The sequence below is a fragment of the Haliotis asinina genome, chromosome 1 (genome assembly GCF_037392515.1).
Source record: "Haliotis asinina isolate JCU_RB_2024 chromosome 1, JCU_Hal_asi_v2, whole genome shotgun sequence".
Lineage (NCBI taxonomy): Eukaryota > Metazoa > Mollusca > Gastropoda > Lepetellida > Haliotidae > Haliotis > Haliotis asinina.
In genome coordinates, this window is record NC_090280.1 from 39,156,683 (window position 1) to 39,177,351 (window position 20,669).

General features: G+C 42.1%; 1 protein-coding gene across 1 annotated transcript; it reads left to right on the forward strand.

Annotated features, from left to right (window-relative positions):
- The first annotated feature begins 1,538 nt into the window (after positions 1 to 1,538).
- On the forward strand, positions 1,539 to 20,172 carry LOC137278787 (BTB/POZ domain-containing protein KCTD4-like). The gene is made up of 2 exons (XM_067811301.1): positions 1,539 to 1,933; positions 19,724 to 20,172. The coding sequence occupies exons 1-2, from the start codon at positions 1,752 to 1,754 to the stop codon at positions 20,010 to 20,012; spliced, it is 471 nt and encodes a 156-aa protein (XP_067667402.1). The 5' UTR covers positions 1,539 to 1,751; the 3' UTR covers positions 20,013 to 20,172.
- Positions 20,173 to 20,669: the final 497 nt, after the last annotated feature.

Genomic DNA, 20,669 nt, shown 5'->3' on the forward strand with positions numbered 1-20,669 from the left:
CTTTCACTCATCCTGTCCTCATCGCCATCAACTTATACTCATCCCATTCTCAACACTATCATCTTACACTCATCCTGTCTTCATCGCCATCAACTTATACTCATCCCCTTGTCAACACTATCAACTTATACTCATCCTGTTCTCAACGCCATCAACTTATACTATCATCGTACACTCATCCTGTTCTCAACGACATCAACTAATAGTCATCCCCTTCTTATCACTTTCAACCTACACTCATCCCTTTCTTAACACGATCAACCTGTACTCATCCGCTTCTTACACAATCCGCATCCCCACCACAACACTATCAAACAATACTCTGATATCACCTTCTAATTACTATAGATCTATACGTGCTCTTCCCAGCGCTGTTAAGCAGTGCATGTTCCCTCCCACCTGAGTGTGCCTATATCGTCTTCAACCCGTGAAGGTCCCGGGGTAGAATAGGCCTTCAGCAACCCATGCTTGCCATAAAAGGCGACTCAGCTTGTCGTAAGAGGCGACTAACGGGATCGGGTGGTCAGGCTCGCTGACTTGCTTGACGCGTGTCATCGGTTCCCAATTGTGCAGATCGATGCTCATGTTGTTGATCACTGGATTGTCTGGTCCAGACTCGATTATTTTACAGACCGCCGCCATATAGCTGTAATATTGCTGAGTGCGGCGTAAAACTAAACTCACTCACTCACTCACTATATCGTCTTCAACAGTGTCGTCGTCTGAAGGCGACATAACACTGTAAATGGTCACTGTAAGTGGTCGGCGCCGGTGACGATGACGATGATGATGATGACGTCGACCATGTGCAAAATACGCATTATGTCGTCGGAAACCCACGTTATATTGTCAAATTATCGCCTTCTTTCTTTCGCGACTTTTGATTTTCTTGACTGATTTGTTCAACCTCAGACATAAGGGTACTTCAGGGATATGTGGGATCATTTCGTACCCATAGTTTAACGCTGGCGTTAAACCGCCGTAACACTAATGCTTTTGTGAATGCGAGTCCAGGTTTAAAGGCTGATATTAATGAATGGTCACAATGTCAGTTGCCTAGAGAATCATTTTATATAATCTGTAAACGCGACTTTTCTACCCTTGGTCGCCCTTGTCCGAGTTGGGAAATGACCGGTTCGACGGCATGCTGACCACAGTGCAGAAATGTAACATTGTTTACAATGGGGATTTTATAACATTCCTTGAAACTGCTGTCGTAAAGAAACATTAGGAAACAGAACAATTAGTTACTGTCGGCTGATGAACATCATGAAATGTATTTCAAGAAAACCAAATGCCTTTTTCTTTCTAAGAATACGTGGTATAAGTGTTAATATTCTAATGTTTTAGGTAGAGAAATTGTGTTGACATAGTTCCTCGTCTGCGATGCATGACGCATGCCTGAAAAACAGCAATTCTTGTTTAGGGCCGATAAGTACAGAAACTGAGCCCCAAACATGAATATTTAATTGTTCCGCCCTCCATCGATCAACGGAAACAGCCGAGCAGCGCATCGGTATAGACCCTCCCCGTTATACACACCTGTCCCGCTATATCGGGATTGTGAGGGCGTCATAATCATTGGGAGTAGCCACGCGTTTGTATGTACAGCTATCAGCCATACAAACGACTAATAGCCAGAGTGAAGAACTGTGAACACCCCCGGGTCACGGATTCCTGTTGCGATACCATGAATTAAGGATATTACCGAGCAGACGACAGACAGCAGACGACAAGAAAACGAAAACAAAATGTCCCGTTCAAACGACAAGGTGATGCGTTTGAATGTCGGGGGCACCTTTTACACAACATTAAGGTCAACTCTGTCGCTGCATCAAGGGACAGTTTTATGGAGAATAGCCACTGGAAACCAGTACTGCTACCGAGACGATAGGGGATTTTTCGTAATCGACCGAGACGGCCATGTATTCAGGTAGGTAGAGAAAGTCAGACATCTTGTCCATTGCAGCTGAATTTATTGATTTGGCTTGAATGACAGCGTGTACTATCCCAAGACGTGATGCAGTCGGTAAACAAATTACCTTGACATCCGGAAAGCATATTTGTTATGGCTGAATGTTGAATTAATTGAAACTTGTGCCCAACGAGTCAGAATTTGTTTTCATGTTTACGTTCTCCTTACTGATTGGATCACTGTGTGAATGACAGTGTCTGAAAACGATGAATTGCAAATTTTATATCTTTATTTCCGATGAGAAGGACAAATATTTTTAACCAGTTTACAAACCGAAGTGAACAAAAAAGCTCTACAGGGATACTCTTGCGGAAAGGCTTGCTTCTAAAACCGATTACAGATGCATGATTTTGTGTTTGTGTGACTTTAAAACGTATAAAGGTAAAGGTCACACGCTTTTCTATCCGTTGTGAACATCTGTTTCAAGTGATGATTAAAAATACCGTGAATGATATATTGTAAACAGATCTCCACACCTGTGTTTGAAGCTACACACCTGTGTTTGAAGCAAACTATACCCACAAAAACAAGCCCCAAAAGCACTAAATCATGGCAAATGGCGGGTGCTTGTCGACAATTATATATATATATGGTAACACAAATGACAAATGAACATTGTTTCGCCACACATTTTCAGTTATTCGGTAAGGTGAGGTGAAATGGGGTTTAAGAATATTTCGCTCATATGACAACGTGCATACTTGTGTAAATGTGATTGCTTGAACTCAAGCAGGTTTCATAGGGCTAGTTCACGGATATGCAATGCCGCAGTTAAGCACTAATACCCCATTCAACTGCATTATACTGTCTCCGAGCGTACCAGTCCTTATACCCATTACACCGAACGCCAGGCAGGGACAAACTAAGTACCATATTTTAACGTCTCGTGGTATAACGCGTCCGGGTCAGTTATTTCACCTGCGTGTACATTAAGTGCCGCCCCCGTGTTAATTTTGTTTGTTTTTAAATGAATTCACCAAAATCGAGTTCTTTTAACGCACAACCAAATGGTTATCCTCACAACCTTTTCTCCCCATCAAACCATATGTGACTATTTGCTTATTTATTGCATATATACAGGCGTTTGTTATTAAAGTATAATCGGATACATGGGGAGGGAGGTACGATAGTGGTTAAAGCGTTGAAGACCCAGGTTCCATTCCCCACATGGATGAAGCCTAGTTCTAACATCCCCCGCTGTGATATTTGCTGGCATAGTAAAACCATAATCCCTCCCTCCCTCCCTCCCTCACTCACTCACTAATCAGATAGGTTCTGTTTTAAATATATGCTTGATTTGATACACTGGTGGTTGTATTTCATGGAACTTATGATAAAGTCCATCCCTGTCAAAAGAGGAGTTGTACATATTTGAGAGCACCTTTCGTCATGTTTTTCGCATTATAAATGGCCGTCAGCATTATAGACAATTGACGATGAGAAATACATATATATTGAGAAGAGATATAAGACAGCCCTGCTGGACTGAAACTCTTTAATCTGATGTCCCACCATTACTATTCATTTTACTAATTTATTTATATAGTAATTGTAACATTACACATTACAAATGACACCTGACACAGGTAAAACCTTTCAGACATAATGCGTAATTACAGACAAATAAATCTTCAGCCTTGGCTGATGTTCGCCCTGGGCATGTCATAACGCAATATCTGTGTCTGTCATTTGTCTGTTACGGCGAGAAAATAAACAAATAAAAACAAGAAACGATCGCAAACCACACACTGACGGGCAACGAGACGTATACATCTAGAAAAAGATGTGACTGTCAAATTACAAACTTTTTCTGAAGGTTACCAGGTTTAAAACGGCAAAAACAGCAAGACGTGGATATAAAACACCACATAGGATAACTGTATCAAACCCGACACCATCAACCTTTACTGTTTGTGTCATCCTGAACAAGCATAACTCTTGGAGTACAATTTCTTAAGTCCGCCAGTGCATTCCCCAAAGAATTCAATTTGACTCAACTCTCCCTGTAGATGAATGTTTGGTGTATGATAGTTGAAGTGAACAGTATATCTAAACATCGATTAGTGTTACTCATTCATTCATTCATTCATTCATTTATTTACACATTCATTGATTCATTACTTTCCTCATTTCTATCACTACACGCGATTGAAATTCGACTAGTACTTGTACATGCAATACTGATTATTAATGTTCTGTAATATGACGACTATATATAAATATCCAACGTATATCCACGCATTATGTATTAAGCCGTTAATCAACAAAATCCTTGACTGCTAATTGAAAAGAACACGATAAGGCCACATATAATGTCTCCGTGCTGTATGTGATTGATCATAGTTACGCTTACCTCCATTATCGACCGTATAAAGGACTCCTGTTTATGAGCCGACTACTGCTTGACAACTGACGGTATTGTTATAAGTAGCAGAGTTACATACCTGTGAGGATCAGCTGTAGAGAGCACACATGGTCGTATATGTGACCGTAGAGTTTATTCAAAAGCGATGTACATGAGTATGCGCGTGCGTGCGTTGAGGCGTGAGTGAATATGGTTTTACGCCGCTTTTAGCAATAGTCCAGCAACATCACTGCGGGAGACATCAGAAATAGACCTTGACAGTCGAACCCGGTCTTCGGCTTCACGAGCGAACGCTTTAACCACGAGGCTACCCCACCATCGCTTTGGTGCACGCATGCGCGCTCTCTCTAAGCACACACCATATGATTGCGAGGCCGTCAGTCTGCCCAGACAGAAGGTCGGTGGTTCGAATCAACATAATTTTTAAAATGGTAATTGTTGAATGCTTGCTTTGTGTCGAAATGTAGTATCGGCAAAACACGGACCAGATGATTTTGGAATTGCACTGTATCTGGGTGAGGTATCCCGTTCTTGTATATCAGTAGACGGGAGATATTACACAAGCATGTCCCAGCTTGAATGAAAATCTCTCCGGTATACCGTATTTCACCTCACCAGAAAAGCTGGGGAAATGCCGATATGCTTAGTAACCCCGGGTGCATGCGTGTATAAACCAGGGTATATATCACCCGGGTGTCAGCCCGTCCGATCTGACGGGGGTATTCAGCCAGCGGTCCAAGACTAGGTACATGAACTAACAACTAGCTGTAGTTCATGCTTATACATAAGTCTCGAAATGTATTCAGTCGCGCGTACTGTTCCTTCACCTTGATACCAGACACTTAGGGATCTCGGTTACAATATGTCGAGGGAAATGCAGCCATTGTTAGGTCGACGTCGAGATATCTGTTAACGACTGTTCAATTATTTATCGAAAAACTACATCTCGATAGATCTTTACGTATGTAATTTTCATGACGTCATCGCGTAAACTGCAGTTGACGTGTTCGTTAACTGGAAGAAGTCATAGAACTCGAGTTATATATAAACATATGGAACTTTCACCTATTCCATCTCGATGGAGATATTTTCATTTCATCCTGATGAAGGAGCATGCAAATGCTCCGAAACGTTGTGTTATCCACAATAAAGAAGTCGATATGTATACATCTTGCTCTTCTTAAACGTGCTTCATATTTTTGGTTGATAATAATAGAGGGATTTTTGATAAGAAAATACTTACAGTGTCGCCGTTTACAGGCAGAAATACTGGTCTATGTCTATTCTGCTAAATATTCCCCGCTTATGTATAACATTAGCTTCACTACCCTTTTTAGTATTTTGCAGGCTTCATTAGTTACTCTCCTATCAAAGCTCGTGTGCTGTTATTGTGTCTGGCTTCCTATCCCAACCAAACTGTACAAACATATCCTCTAACTTGTATATATGCCCCTTTTCCTCATATCCTGCTTGATAACGGTGTTATCTGTAGAACCTACAAAGAAACGTCACTTTAACGGCAGTAAAGAAGTTGTCCGTCCGTAAAGTGTTATCCTTCCTTGCTACATAAAAGACTGCATCCACACGATGTCTAGTTGCAACATCGCGGGCCGAATACATGTTTGTATTTATTTCTTCAAAAATGTCTCACGTGAATACAGCTATTGAAGCAGAAGACTTTAACCAAGAGTCGATCGTTGGGTTGCATATTGCAGAGACGGTATGACGGACCGGAGAGGTGTAAATTGCAGTGATCCATGATATGATTGACAGGAAAGCGACAGGTCATGTCGACCACACAATAGGTGTCACCTGTTGCCCATTTATGATCTCATTATGTTCAGATCGTGAGACATGTCATTATAAAGACATTGGCTCGGTTCCACTGTGCGATCTTACTTCTAAGTGATCGTATTTGAACACAGACTTACGGTCATCGCAGCTTTAAGATCCCTTCGTGGTTCGGCTCCCTGGCCTGGGCACACAAAAGGCTGTTAGCACTAAACCAGGCCTCTAACATTAGGGTAACGATTCATCGAACTTCAATTTATTTCGATTTTCGATTCACTTTTACATAGACAAAAAAAAAACATCAGGTTTTATTTAAATCTCAGTGTCGGCTTTTTTAGCGTGAAATCCATCGTCAACCTGGCGATATCTGCTAACATCAGTGCTCATAATAATCAACCAATCACGTTTAGCCATATTTCAGCGCTCGAAACTGATGCAGTTTTAGTCAAATTTCGTTCTGGCTGTGTGGAAATGATTTTAACAGGTATTCAAACTGTCCAGACAGTCTAGTGAAATGTCATGGGGTCATTTTGTAAATATATCACTCTCTCCGACTTCTTAACTTATAGTGCATTTGTAGATCATGCATGATTATAGCCTCATGAAAATGTTAATTATACTGACAGCATTGATGACACCTGTGCCATGCCGATAATATTTTACCTCATGTATTCTTGTCTTCTTTAGCTTAGTTTTTAACTTCTTTATTCGGGCTAGTGAATTGTTTGTGGGCTTGTTAATTACAGGCTATATAGCCCGAAGGGCTGGCAAAATTTGGAAGCTATTTCACAGCTGTATTCCAGGGATATGACAACTAATGGGTAAGACAATCCTGTGAGTGATATCATGAGCAAGTCCACACCGTCGGGGTACGGTGACGCGAAATCGAACAGTTGACGCAGCATGACGTCGCAGCCTGGTGACTTCTTAGAGGGGCGGTGGGGTATCCTAGTAGCTAAAGCGTTTGCTCGTCACGCCAAAGACCTGGTTCCGATTCTCCACATCGGTACAACGTGTGAAGTCTGTGTTTAGTGATATTGCTGTTAAAAGCGGCGTAAAACCACACGCACTCACTTCTTAGGACGAGCAACGTTCAGTAGGAATCAGTTTCCACCTTCAGTTTTCAAGGTGGTAGTGGTGGGGAAGGTGGTTGTGTGGTGAGTTTTGTGGTTGGGCTTTGGGTGGGTATGATCTTTGGAAGTATATTAAATGCAGTTGGATTTAGATTTGTCATCTCCTCTCGAGTGTATTCGTTTTTGACAAGTGGGGTAAACTGTACGACACGTTTCTTCCACAATTATTCAGACGCACTGACATGAAACTAAACGCGGCGTCCACCTAATGGACCTGAACCAAGATCCATGTGGTAAACACTTCGTGGGTCAACGCCTTTAATTTCCTTAACGATGACTTTCTTTCAAACCTAGTATTCAGGCCCTGACCACAAAGGTCATTTGGACCCTGTCCGATCACATTAAGGAAATATACACTGTGGTTTATGCATACAAAAACCTTTTGCTAAAGCACTCGTACCCAAACGAAAATATGAAGCACTCACTCTACAACAGAGGCTCATCAAATGACACATTACGTCCATCCTTCTATGACTACAAGTGTACTTTGAAAAGGGTGTCCTCGCCGTACACATGAATACACACTCGTTGAAGCAGTACCGATGTCATGTAAATTTCTACCAAATTGTCACAATGCAACATTTTTTTACTAAAGTTCAAGATTAAAATATTTTTGGGACTGACTGAAATATCGGTACGAAGTTTAAAACTTGTTAAAACAGTTAACAATCTTTGCAGAGCAAAATGTCTTATTATTTCATCGTCAGCTGTATATTTCCACTGTGAACGGCACAAGCCATTCACATCTATGAAGAGAAATCATTTCTTGGAAAATATTACGACAAATGGCCAAAAGTGACGTTGTCGTCTTCTTTTGGCATTCCAGTATTTCACTTTCAGTCACAACTGGATTTTCAGATTTAAAGATTTCAGTTTTTATGCGACGACAGTCTTGATTTTACTTAACGATCTAGAGTCAAGAAAATCAGCTGTCACAAACTGGCACGAGAAATGACACAAAATAGATAAAGCCAAACACGTTTACCTTTTGCATAAGTATGTCCTTAGTTTTCTGGCGATGTCAGGCAGGAACCAAGACAACTACCCGGTGTCCCTTGTAAGGACTTAGCTAAATAGCAGGTTATATGAAGTCTTGAAAAATACATCAGTTAAGAGACAGCTGTGTAAAACGGCAGGAATTCTGCGTCAACTTTAAAAAAAATAGCTAGTTTTCTCAGGTAGTGGCTACTACCTTTACTGATGGACTTTCCAGTCGTATTTCTTTAGAAACCACATTTTTTTATGCAAACATATATTAAATCTTGTATGGGTTATGCATTGAGTTGTAACGCAATTTGAAATTACGTCAAATGTTCGAATATAACTGGCACGAGTCCGTACATTTAAACCGAAACTTGAACAGTAACTATATAAAGTGTACTGGTCAAATACGTAAAACATTTATTTCCCATGAGGTCATTTGTCAAGGGGTGAACTTGACATATTGGTAACAGCATTCGCCAATCATGCCCCAAACACCTGGTTTGAATCTTGGTTTGAATCATCATCGTTGTCGTCGTCATAAGTATCATAATCATCATCATCGTCGTCATAACTATCATCACCGTCATCGTCTCTATTAAATCGTCGTCGTTGTTATCATCATCCTCGTCACTATTATGGCGCCATAATGCGCCTTAAAATTGACTTATTCGTCAATATTAGATCACCATGATCGTCGTTATCAGCATCATAGTCACTATTACATGGAGAGATATACATGCAGTCGCTGAGGATGACATTACAAGGACGACGGTGATTAATGTTATTCTTCAGGATTATCATTCCTCGATATCTGAAATCCAGAATCGCAAATGTCAGATCCACTGACTTCAATTTTTCCGATCAATCGCTGTCCAAACATGCTGATCTGAGTAATCAATGTTTGTTCATCCATTCATATCGCTGTCAGTATTATGCAAATTGCCCCAACTACCTCTGTGACACTGACGTTTGTTTGAGATGAGTGATATGATATATTACCCAGGTTACGTCATCCAGATAAAACGTGTTCTCGGTAGAGGTCGCCCTGCACCAACCTACTGATGACCTCGTTGCTGCTTGTGAGTCACCGGCAACTACACTCAACGCTGCTGAATCTGTGTGGCTGTAAGATCGACTTGACAAACAGCTTCACAAGATTTGTGAAACATGAGACGGACGGGCAAGTTTATGGAGGATAAATCTTACTCCTCCTTGACCTTCTGATGTTTGTCTCTGATGTATGTCCTTATCATCAGCAGCATCAGGAGCAATCTTTAATAGCTTCTTACCATTCATGTAATTTCGACTAACAGTGATAGTGTCGAGTGAGTGAGTGAGTGATTGAGTTTAGTTTTGCGCAATATTCAGCAATGTTCCAGCTATATGGCGGCGGTTTGTAAATAATCGAGTCTGGGCCAGACAACCCAGTGATCAACAACATGAGCATTGATCTGCGCTATTGGGAACCGATGAGATGTGTCAACCAAGTCAGCGAACCTGACCACCCGATCCTGTTAGTCGCCTCTTACGACAACAGTCGCCTTTTATGGCAAGCATGGGTTGTTGAAGGCCTATTCTACCCCGGGACCTTCACGGGTCTGATAGTGTCGAGAAAAAAAGTTAGTATCATTATTACCAGCCCCGTCACGCCGAAGGTCTGGTGGTCGATTCCCCTTTCGGGAAGTCCCGCCATGGAATGCTGCTAAAAGCGGCATAAATCCCTACAGTCACATGCGAACGGTGACACATGACAGTGAGTTTGGCGCCGAGATTCGCTCTAGCATTGCACAGGATTACTTATGTCAACATTTACTTTCACCGAGTTAGCAAGTGCAGCTGTTTTCCCGGTTTCACGGCCTGATCTCCATTGTCATATCCACCTTTTAGGAAGCTCAAGTTTTGTATAAAACCATCCATCTTATCAGAACTAGGTCATCTGTAATGAGTGCATGTTAGACTCCCAAGCCGCAGTGTGTTTCGATATAACACTATGGAAGCTCAAATCTGCTATGGTGAAAACAAATCACAGAGTTATGTGTAGTTTTGTTGCTGGACTTACGCGTTCTCTTCGTTTGTTAAATCGTTCACTCGTCAGGACCAAAATCGGAGTTGGATTACCACATTTGGTACAATGTGTGAAGCCCATTTCCATATTGCTTGAATGTTGCTCAAAGCGGCTTAAACCCAAACTTACTCACCCTTTCATCACACCGAAACATAAGTCTCATTAACCTATTTAGACAATGGCCTACATTTCAGAATCCGCATTTTCTCGTGTGAAAATGAAAATGAGCACCCAAAACAACTCTGGTTAAAATGAATTCCAATTCCTTGTTTCATAAGAAAATGGTATTTGCAAATGAAGTTTAATTTTGAACTTTAACAACACCGTATTTCTATATTTTATGTTGAGGTTCAGGCAGCGTACCGTGACTATGGAATCACAGACTACCCCTGTTTGATGAGGTGGTAAAATGATTCACAATGCATCTGGTTAAACCTGTGATGTGTTTTGCACTTATTCAATGTAGTTCTGTAGTGCACAATGAGGCTGGTGTAATATCAATTCCGTACCAGACCGCCAAAGTTTCCGAGCGGTAGAGCCTCGTTTTGAGATTTCCACGATTTCCAGGTTTCTGTTTGTCAGAGCTCGCTGTACGACGCTGTATGACGTGTTTGCAAAGAATTAGAAGGAGCGTAGTGTTGCAATATACAAGTGCTGAGAGTTACCTAAAATTTGTGGACTTGTTATTGCACTAAGTTGCGCAATAGGACGGAACCCAGTAAACAGGAAATGAGCCTCTTCTGTATCTATGTTTTGACATGTGTTTTTGGTTAAAATATACTGCCGACGTGACGATGAAGATGAACGCGATGTGAGCGAGTGAATTCGTTTTCAAACCACTTGCAACAAGATTATCACAGCAGGGTCACCAGTCAGACATGTTAAAACCATATGGGTTTTACTTTGACCACCTTAACAGCAAACAGAACGCTTATCATTAATACAAGTATGAGTACTTTCCTACGAATAACGACCTTTGAAGATCTTGGTCGGAATTGATCTTCAGGAACCTATGCTTGTCCTAAAAGGCGACTAACGGGATCGGGTGGTCTGGCTCTCTGGCTTGTTTGACCCATGTCATCGCATCCAAAATGCGCTGATCGCAGTAGATCACTGGATTGTCTGTTACAGACACGATTATTTACAGATCGCCGCCGTATAGTTTGAATACTGCGTTACTCAACAAGCCAGGCCACCAAATCCGGGAATAACCCGTTTATTGAGACCATCATCAAACGTAATTCATCTTCACCCACACTACCGTCACCATCACCATCCATCAACGTCACTGATTCAGCCTTACGGCGCTTCGTTGGGTCAGGGAGACGTGCTGGTGTGGGTGATAGAGCGGTCAGCTCTGCCTGATTAATGTCTGTGTGCCACTGTGTTCTCGGGTCAAAAAGGTTTTCCTGTACAGCCTTACATCGAACGGCAGTAGGGTAGCCGAATGGTCAAAGCATCCGCTCTTCATGCTGAAAATCCGGGTTCGGTTCCTTACACGAGCACACTGTCTGAAGCCGATTTCTGGTGTCTGATCGCCAGCACACAAAGTCAGCCGCCTATCCCGCTCAGCCACCGAAACTTCCACAATCGAAGTCAGGCGGCTGACTTTGTGTGCTGGCGATTAGGTGCCTGACTCTGAGGGTGCGTAAATGGCATCGTGTAATCATAGCACAAACATCGATGGCGATGACAGGGGTCAGTCAAGGCAGAGAGCGTGGCCACCCGGTCCAGTGAATCACCTCACAACAAGCATGAGTTTCGGAAGACCAGTCCTACGAAACGTTTGGTTCAGCAAACCAGACTTGAAATATATCCAGCTGGATCGGTTGATAGATTGATACAGAGTGTAATAATTTTAGACGAGGAAACACACGAATCCAAAATCACAATTACAAAATCAGCAAAAAACAACACAGGTGCACAGACACACAGAGACACAGACACACACACGCACACACGCAATGAGAACGAAAGCAGGCAAATTTACAAAATACCCACAAAAATACCCCGAAAACAACGAAACCACGAAAGACTTACATAAGCACAAAACAGCGTCCTCACGCATCAGTGAGGAGTGTGAGAAACTGCCTTTAACCCCGAATAGACGCACGTGGTTACAAACACTATTTCTCGAGGGAGTAAGAGAGAATACATATGCTGTATTCACTAAAGCAGAATCTGTCTGCATATTGATTGATAAATGTATACCGCCCATACGCAAGCGGGACAAAAGAGACCGTTATTGACCTTATTCTATTTCACTGACACAGCATTTTGTTGAATTCGCGCAAAATGGCCAGCTGCTGGACTCCATGTTTATTTCCATTCCGACTGACTGGATGTCACAAACTAACTTTCATTCCTGTAGATAATGACATGGAAACGAAACAGTATCACATTTCTGTATCACGTTAGTAGGATGTCGGTCAAACACCAGCTGAAACTAATTATTGTTTCTGTTTTATCACCTCAAGGTCGAAATTGGACCACGTAAACCAGTGGTTGACCTCATACATATCGATCCACGTCTGTGTCTGTCTCTACGTAAAGAATCGAACACTAAATGTCTATTCTTCCGAACAACGCCGTGGAAGTGTGGTCACCTCTGTTACTACCTACATTATGAGCACGTCCCTCTGATATACTGAAACTCAACGAACAACGAATATCAACACAGAATCACTGAAAAGACTGGATGCGCTGGACCACTTGGCTATTCCACCGCCTCGATGAGTATAATTTGACAATAACTTGCGGAGAAAATATAGGGTTAAAATTGATCTTCAGTTTCTCACGCATGATGATGATGATGATGATGATGATGATGATGATGATTCCGGTCTTCTGAATACTTCGTATTTAGTCGAATCTTGTGGTAACACCGTCTCTCAAAAAATACTCATGAACAGACGGGTAAGAATTGGTCTAATAATAATAAACTACCGGGAGACACACGGTTGACACGTCATCGTATCCCAGTCGTGTAGATCGATGCTCTTGATGTCAATCACTGGATTGCCTGATCCAGACTATGATTATAGACAGCCGCCATCCCCTGGGAATATTGCTGAGTCAAAATAAATGCAAACAATCAAACGTTGAGAGCACTTACTAAGCATCATTTTGTCCATTAAAGAAAGATAAGTTGGTGGAGTTACCGACGGGGCTCTATTCATCAATGCAATCAACGAGGAGATTTCTTACACGTTATCTCGGCTTCTGTTACACTTAACTAGGCCCATGTTACACTTTATCTCGACTTCTGGTACACGTATCTAGGCCCATGTTACACTTTATCTCGGCTTCTGTTACACGTATCTAGGCCCATGTTACACTTTATCTCGACTTCTTTTACACGTATCTAGGCCCATGTTACACTTTATCTCGACTTCTTTTACACGTATCTAGGCCCATGTTACACTTTATCTCGGCTTCTGTTACACGTATCTAGGCCCATGTTACGCTTTATCTCGACTTCTGTTACACGTATCTAGACCCATGTTACAGTTTATTTAGACCCCCTGGTTCTTTGTCTAGACGTTCTAGGTCATGATCTAGCCTTCTATTACCCTATACCTAAGTTCCGGTACACTTAATCTAGGTCCTCCTGCACATTATCTAGCCTTTTCGTGCGCTACCGCTGGGCTTCTGTACACTTTATCTAGCCTCATTTACACTTTGTCTGCCCTCTGTTACAAGTATCTAGCCCCTCCTTACAAAATATATAGATTCATGTTAACTTATTTAGACTCATTTACACTCCATCTTCCCTTTTGCACTTCGTCTAGCATCTTACGGTTTATATAGCCTCTTACAGTTTATATAGCATCTTACAGTTTATCTAGTCTCTGAGAGTTTATCCAGGCTGTTGCACTTTATATGGTCTCATTCATTTTACTTAGGCTCTTCTCACATTGTCTAGCCCTTTACACTGTTTCTAGGCTCCTTGTACACTTTACCTAACCTCTCCACACATTGCCTAACCCTCTTAACCATATTGGGAAGCACTTCTGAACGTCGTACCATCTGTGATACTTCCTTATCCTCACATATGCGACAAAACACACACCTGAAACAGGTGGTTGATCAATATATCATGTCATCGCTTCACTCGTCCAGACTAATTATACATGTACATAGCCGCAGGTCCCATCCATATTTTATCCCTGAGTTGTGGGCTGAATGAATTAATCATTATATTTCCTGGTGTAAGGTTTACTGTATACCTTATTCACCCTAATCACGGGCATTACGATGATAAATTATCGGCGACTCACAAGTCTAAGTAAACGTATCCTGAGTACTTTTCGTTACACTCCACTACTGAGTCTAGCAAAACCTTATGGGAGGTCGAGTCGGGTAACCTTTGAGATTGACCAATCAGAACACAGCTTACCAAATCGCGAATGTGGACATTCGCACATTCCCTTTGACCTTTGTATCTCGAAAAGGTTCGTACCCGAACAATTCCGAATGCTATTTAGCGGACGCTCTCTTCCGGGTGATGCACACGGCATACGTACAACCATGACAACGGTGAGTAAACAGTCGCTGAAAGTAGTGTTTTTGGCAATATCCAAGGATGTCATCTCACGGAAATATGAACTAATGGTAACCATGTCACCAGAAACCCCAAAGCGTAATAAAAAATATACTGTCAAATAACTGTGTTATATGCTGATTTTTGTTTGTGGAGAGATATGTGTCAGTGACCTGAATATTTTGAAGGTACCTCCGATCCCTAAATAGTAGCCGTTGTCTGATTGGTTAATCTATTTAACCGTCTCGCGTTTGATTGGATGGTCATTGGTTGCTTAGAGGTTACCTGACGCGACCTTCTACTAGGTTTTGTTAGACTCAGTGGTGTAGTGTAACGAAATACACTGAGACTAAGTTCACTTAGACAGTGCATACACGCGTTCGGCTCCTTTCGCTCCTTTCCGTCGCTGTCCGACATGTTCCGGAAAGAAACGTCTCATCGAATGTTTACATAAACTGTAGATTTATTTTAAAAATCCCTTCTCAAGCTGACGTGAATGAGACTGTGGACAAATATATGGGTATATGTTGTTGAATAAAGCGAATTTGATGGTTTTACTGCACATGGAAATAAAATGTGGTGTCTAAAATAACCTAAACTAGATTTTCCAGAGGAACGTATCTTCACGCCAGACAAGGATTCTGAGCAGTGCCACCGCCTCCGTTGCCTAGTGGGTGGAGCGTGTATCGGAAAGTGGCACGTCGGTGTTCGATCGCCTGGTCGCGTCACACTAACAGTCGTTATAACGTGGTACTTGTTGCTTCCCTGCCTGGTGCGTAGCGTTATTACGATGAAACAACGATTTGTCGGATCGATGTACTCATAATGTGGTATCCGTGTTGAAAAAGGCATGATATCTCAGAGTGGAATATATTTAGTTTGGTCGTCCACAAGCAGACACACTCACGCACGTAATAACGCACGTGTGCATTCACACATTTTGAAAGTGCAATAATCTTGAACGAAACTGTAAACCCCACTGTAGGCTGAGATCACTAGGTTTCATAGCCTGTTTCCAACTTGATGGTAAATGTTGCAGCCCAATCAGATCGTGTCAAACATTATGTGCCACAGGTAACTTGTTGTAGGCCGTCCCCGATGGCATTCTGACGTTTGTACAACGTTGGCTCATTTACGTTAGCCCAACCTTTGTAGCCAACGTTGGCCCAACGTGCAGCGTCATGGAATAACCTAAGGACAGAATACGCTGAATAAGTTAGCCTAAAAAAAGTATGTATAGCTTGCAGTCAGGAAATCATTTAGCCTTCTAACTAGGTGTATCTGTACCGTGTGTCGATTTGATGAATATGGAAATCTAACAGATGCACACCTGGTACTGATACTGAATAACATTTGATACTTCAGCCACATAGCTTACTGTTCAAAGTCTGTAAAACGTTTCTGTAACTGTCTAAATTAAAGGGGCATGAAGAAGCTCGAGGCTGATACCGCTCGTCATATCCACAGTCATGAGTTCGATTTAAGGGGTACTAGGTTACTCTTTTACCACAGTACGGTTCGAATTGCGGTACATTTCCTCCGGTTCGGTTCATTTGGGTCCGGTATATGAGATCTGATCATAATACAGCAAATTGACAGCGATTACTAATCACTTTACATTGTTTATTGAGCAAAACAATTATTTTATGACTAGATAGAAATGACGGCACGAAAACCAAAAATCCCTAGTTCGAATCCCTAATGGATAAATCGAACTGCGGTAGATTATACCTCGTGGCGAAGCGAATGCTCGCCGACACATTGTAACATCCCTACTTAAAACCAGTGTACTAACTCGCTGAAACCAACTGGAAAATCCTTTTCGATGTTTCTATTTCACGGGTTCGTCAACCCGAGATCGATTTTATCTGTACATCTTGAAGACGATAGTAATTTGTACGCGATAGGTTTTATTCATTTGTGTTTTACGTGTCTTGCATTGATTTATAAACCAATGGTCATGTAGTAGCCTAGCGGTTAAAATCTTCAATCAAACAAAGGTTTGATCCTACAGTGGTCCTGTGTGTGAAGCTCACAGAAAACTGTAACATATATACCCCGGCTCAATGGAGGATGTATATAAAACATGATCTCTCGTCATCTCTTTTCCTCCCTCTTCCTTCAGTCTCCTGATATATCTCCTTTCATCCCAATTTCCCCGTCTCTCATTCTTTTTACCTCTATCCCGTTCCATTCAGTAGCACATATTACTTTCCTATCTACACTCCCCCCCAACACACGCACACGCACACACGCACGCACATCATAAACAGCTGTAACGCCATCAGTCTCGAGTTTAATGTTACAGAAACGCACGGCTTAATAACGATATTTAACATCTATAAAGCTTAGTGGTCAAAGCTTTCGCTCGTCACGCCACAGATGGGGGTTCGATTCGCCATTTGGTACAATGAGTGAAGACCGTTTGAGGAATCCCCCTCCGTGATTTTGCTGGAATATAGCTAAAAGCGGCATGAAAGTAAACTCATTCATGAACGTCTTTGGACATGTTGACAAAGTATATATCTGATTTCAGAAAAGCAAGTCCGTGTTTCGAATCCTCTTTGGAACAGTAAAAGGGATTAATGATTTCTGAAGTATCTATGATTTTTACACACAATGTATGGGCATGTCTAAACGCTGCTCCAAAAAATGTTCCTGGAATATCATGGCGGAGGCCACCAGAAAAGGACCTCAAGACAATGACCGAATCGAACGCGTGTATTCGGCGTGAGGAACGAACGCTTCAACCACTAGGCTACCTGGCATCGAACTCTGGGAGAGCTCTAATTCTAGTAAGTTGTAACCGTTTGCCGTTATACGCAAGAAGTGGCTGAATTCGTTGTCCTTCACAGTTCGTTGTAGGTCTGTTTGTTTTAAACTCGGTTTACTTTTAAATCGCTTGATCTCTCATTTGCGTCAGCATCGACAATTGCTCATCCTCTATATCCTCATTATACAACCTTCACTATATCACCGTTAATCGTACATGATATATGACGCGGCTTAATTTCGCTCGTTTCCCGTTTGCAATCTATACGTTGACTTAATTACCACGCATCGACCTCGCACTACATCGACTACAAGTACACGGCTATTAAATTGGATAGAATGTCAGTAACCTGACATAGGGTGATTTTTTCATTACTTACAGAACCAATCATTCTGACACATTTCAACCCATACGAGCGATCAAAAAACAGTTGGGGATCCTGTGTGTCATATTTTTTTCTTTTGATTGTGTCGCCTTATATCTCGGCAATAAACAGCAAACAAAACATGAAAAAAAACCGACCATGCATTTCAGTTTTCTAATCTAAAAAATGACGGGTCAGCTGTCTTGCTGAAAATGACAAATGTGACCAATTAGAAAGTGGGCGATTTCGCTGCATTTGATTGGCTAGTGAAGCGGTGAGATGTTAGTGATGTCTGTAGTGGTGTTGTGCGATGAGAGAGGGAGGGCATAAATTGGAACAATGTGTGAAAATGTCATGGATAGACAACTGAAAATGACTCACCACCTTAAGGTGAGGTGAGGCGCAATGGGGTTTAGCGTACTTGAGAATATTTCACATGTGTATGTGTGGCTGCTTGTACAAGCCTAGACTGCTGGTTTTGTACTACTAGCTCACTGAGATAGCATGCCGCATGAATATCCTACTCAGACATATTATACTCGTTCAGTGTTGTACCCATAAATACCAAGCAGGGACCAACAAGTACCACCTTTTAACGTCTTTTGGTATGACGCGGCCGAGGATGGAAGACTCCCACTCGCCGGGCGGACACGGTAACCACTACATCACGGTTGCGCTATCGCCACCTTCAGAACAACAGTACGTTCTCACATTCAGTGTGACAACGAATGTGGCACATGCCTTCATTTTAGACCTTCGCGAGCTCATACTGGGACAAACACTGGCGTGGGCCAGATGTTGCTCGTTTGTAGCACGACATCGATCGCCTCACCATTGCGAATAGGTGTATACATGATGGGGGTTTAAAGGGTGCGTTCGTAATACGGGAGATTCAGATATTGACAGTAGCAATGACAATGCACATGCACAGCTTGCAAATGACTTACTACTGTGTGAGATTCGGTTCTGATTTTAACTGGCGTAGGTGATATTACTAGTTGTGTGATGTTAACTGACGTAGGTGGTGGTACTGGTTCTGATGTTAACTGACGTAGGTGACGTCACTGGTTCTATTTTTAACTGACATATGGTGATTTTAACTGATGAAGGCGAGGGTACTGATCCTAATGTTAACTGACGTAGGTGATTTTACTGGGTCTGGTTTTAACAGACGGAGATATGGTACCGGTTCTGATTATAACTCACATAGGTGATGATACTGGTTTTGATTTTAACTGATGTAGGTGAGGGCACTGGTTCTACATACGTGATGGCACCCGTTCTGATTTTACCAATGTACGGATGGCAATGGTTCTGATTTCAACTGATGTACGCGATAGCACAGTTTCTGATTTTAACCGACGTAGGCGATGGCACTGCTTCCGATGTTACCTCACTCACGTGATGGCACTGTTTCCGATGTACAGACGTACTTGATGGAACTGGTTCTGAATATAACTGATGGACGCGATACCACTGGCTCTGATTTCATAGGACGTATCTCATGGCACTGGCTCGGGTTTTGAATGGCGTTGGTTTGTTTGTTGACTTGGTGGACACACGTCGTATCCCAATGGCGTAGATCGATGTTCATGCTCTTGTTTGCAGACCGCCGCCATATAGCTGGAATATAGCTCAATGCGGCCTAAAACTAAACTCACTCACCTGTCATCAACATTGATATTTTGATACTATTTACGTCAAATCAATACCTCTCTCTTATGTTCCAGACACGTGCTCAACTATCTCCGGACGTCGAAGCTCCTTCTGCCGCAGGGCTTCCGGGAGCTGGATCTCCTACGGGAAGACGCCGTATACTACGGCATAAACAACCTGGTCCGCGACATCGACGCTCTTTTAGAGAAAAAGAAGAAGAAGAGACCTCCGCAAGCTGGAAACAGAGGGGGACGGATGAGGAGGATGAGTGCCAGTGTTGGGGACAATCTGCATCAACTGGACGAGGATGAGATCGGGCTAGGTTATTTCGAGGATAGCTGGATCGACGGGAACACTTTCTAGACCGCCATCGGCAGAGGACAACCCTGAGTCCTAAAGGGACGGAATCTTCGTTCTCCTCCTAAACACAATGGAGACGACGACCCCTTGGTCGGGAATATATAAGCGGAATGTCCAGACTGGTTTGGACATATCTATGACCACTGGTGATGTTTCTTCTTAACCCCCTTCTGTGACCTAGAATATATTGAGACAGATTCCTTGAATACTTTGAAGGTGGTTAGTATATATGGTTTTGTCCCATGAAAGAAATCCGGCATTTATGATCTCAAAGCGAATGCTGAGATAGCCTGGATTTAAAACACAGAGTTGTCTTTCCTTGCAATTGATTTCTGACGACAAGATCGGGTTAAAAATGTCAAGTGGTTGTTTAAAAATGAATAACCCCAAAATAATAATAATGTTTGTTGTAGGTATGAATTTCTTTTTTTTAAAAAAAGGGGAATGAATTCCTGCATTGGTATGTCACTAAAACCCTCTTCACTTGCTCTGGGGAATAATCCTATTTTGATATGAAACATGTATGAATACGTTAACAAATGTTTTTTCATACTAGTATTCTTACATTACATACTAATATTTGTGTAACGCCAATAAGCAGTTCAATCCTTGTTTTGTCCTCGATAATTGCATGCCAATCTCAACGGCACATCGTATTTT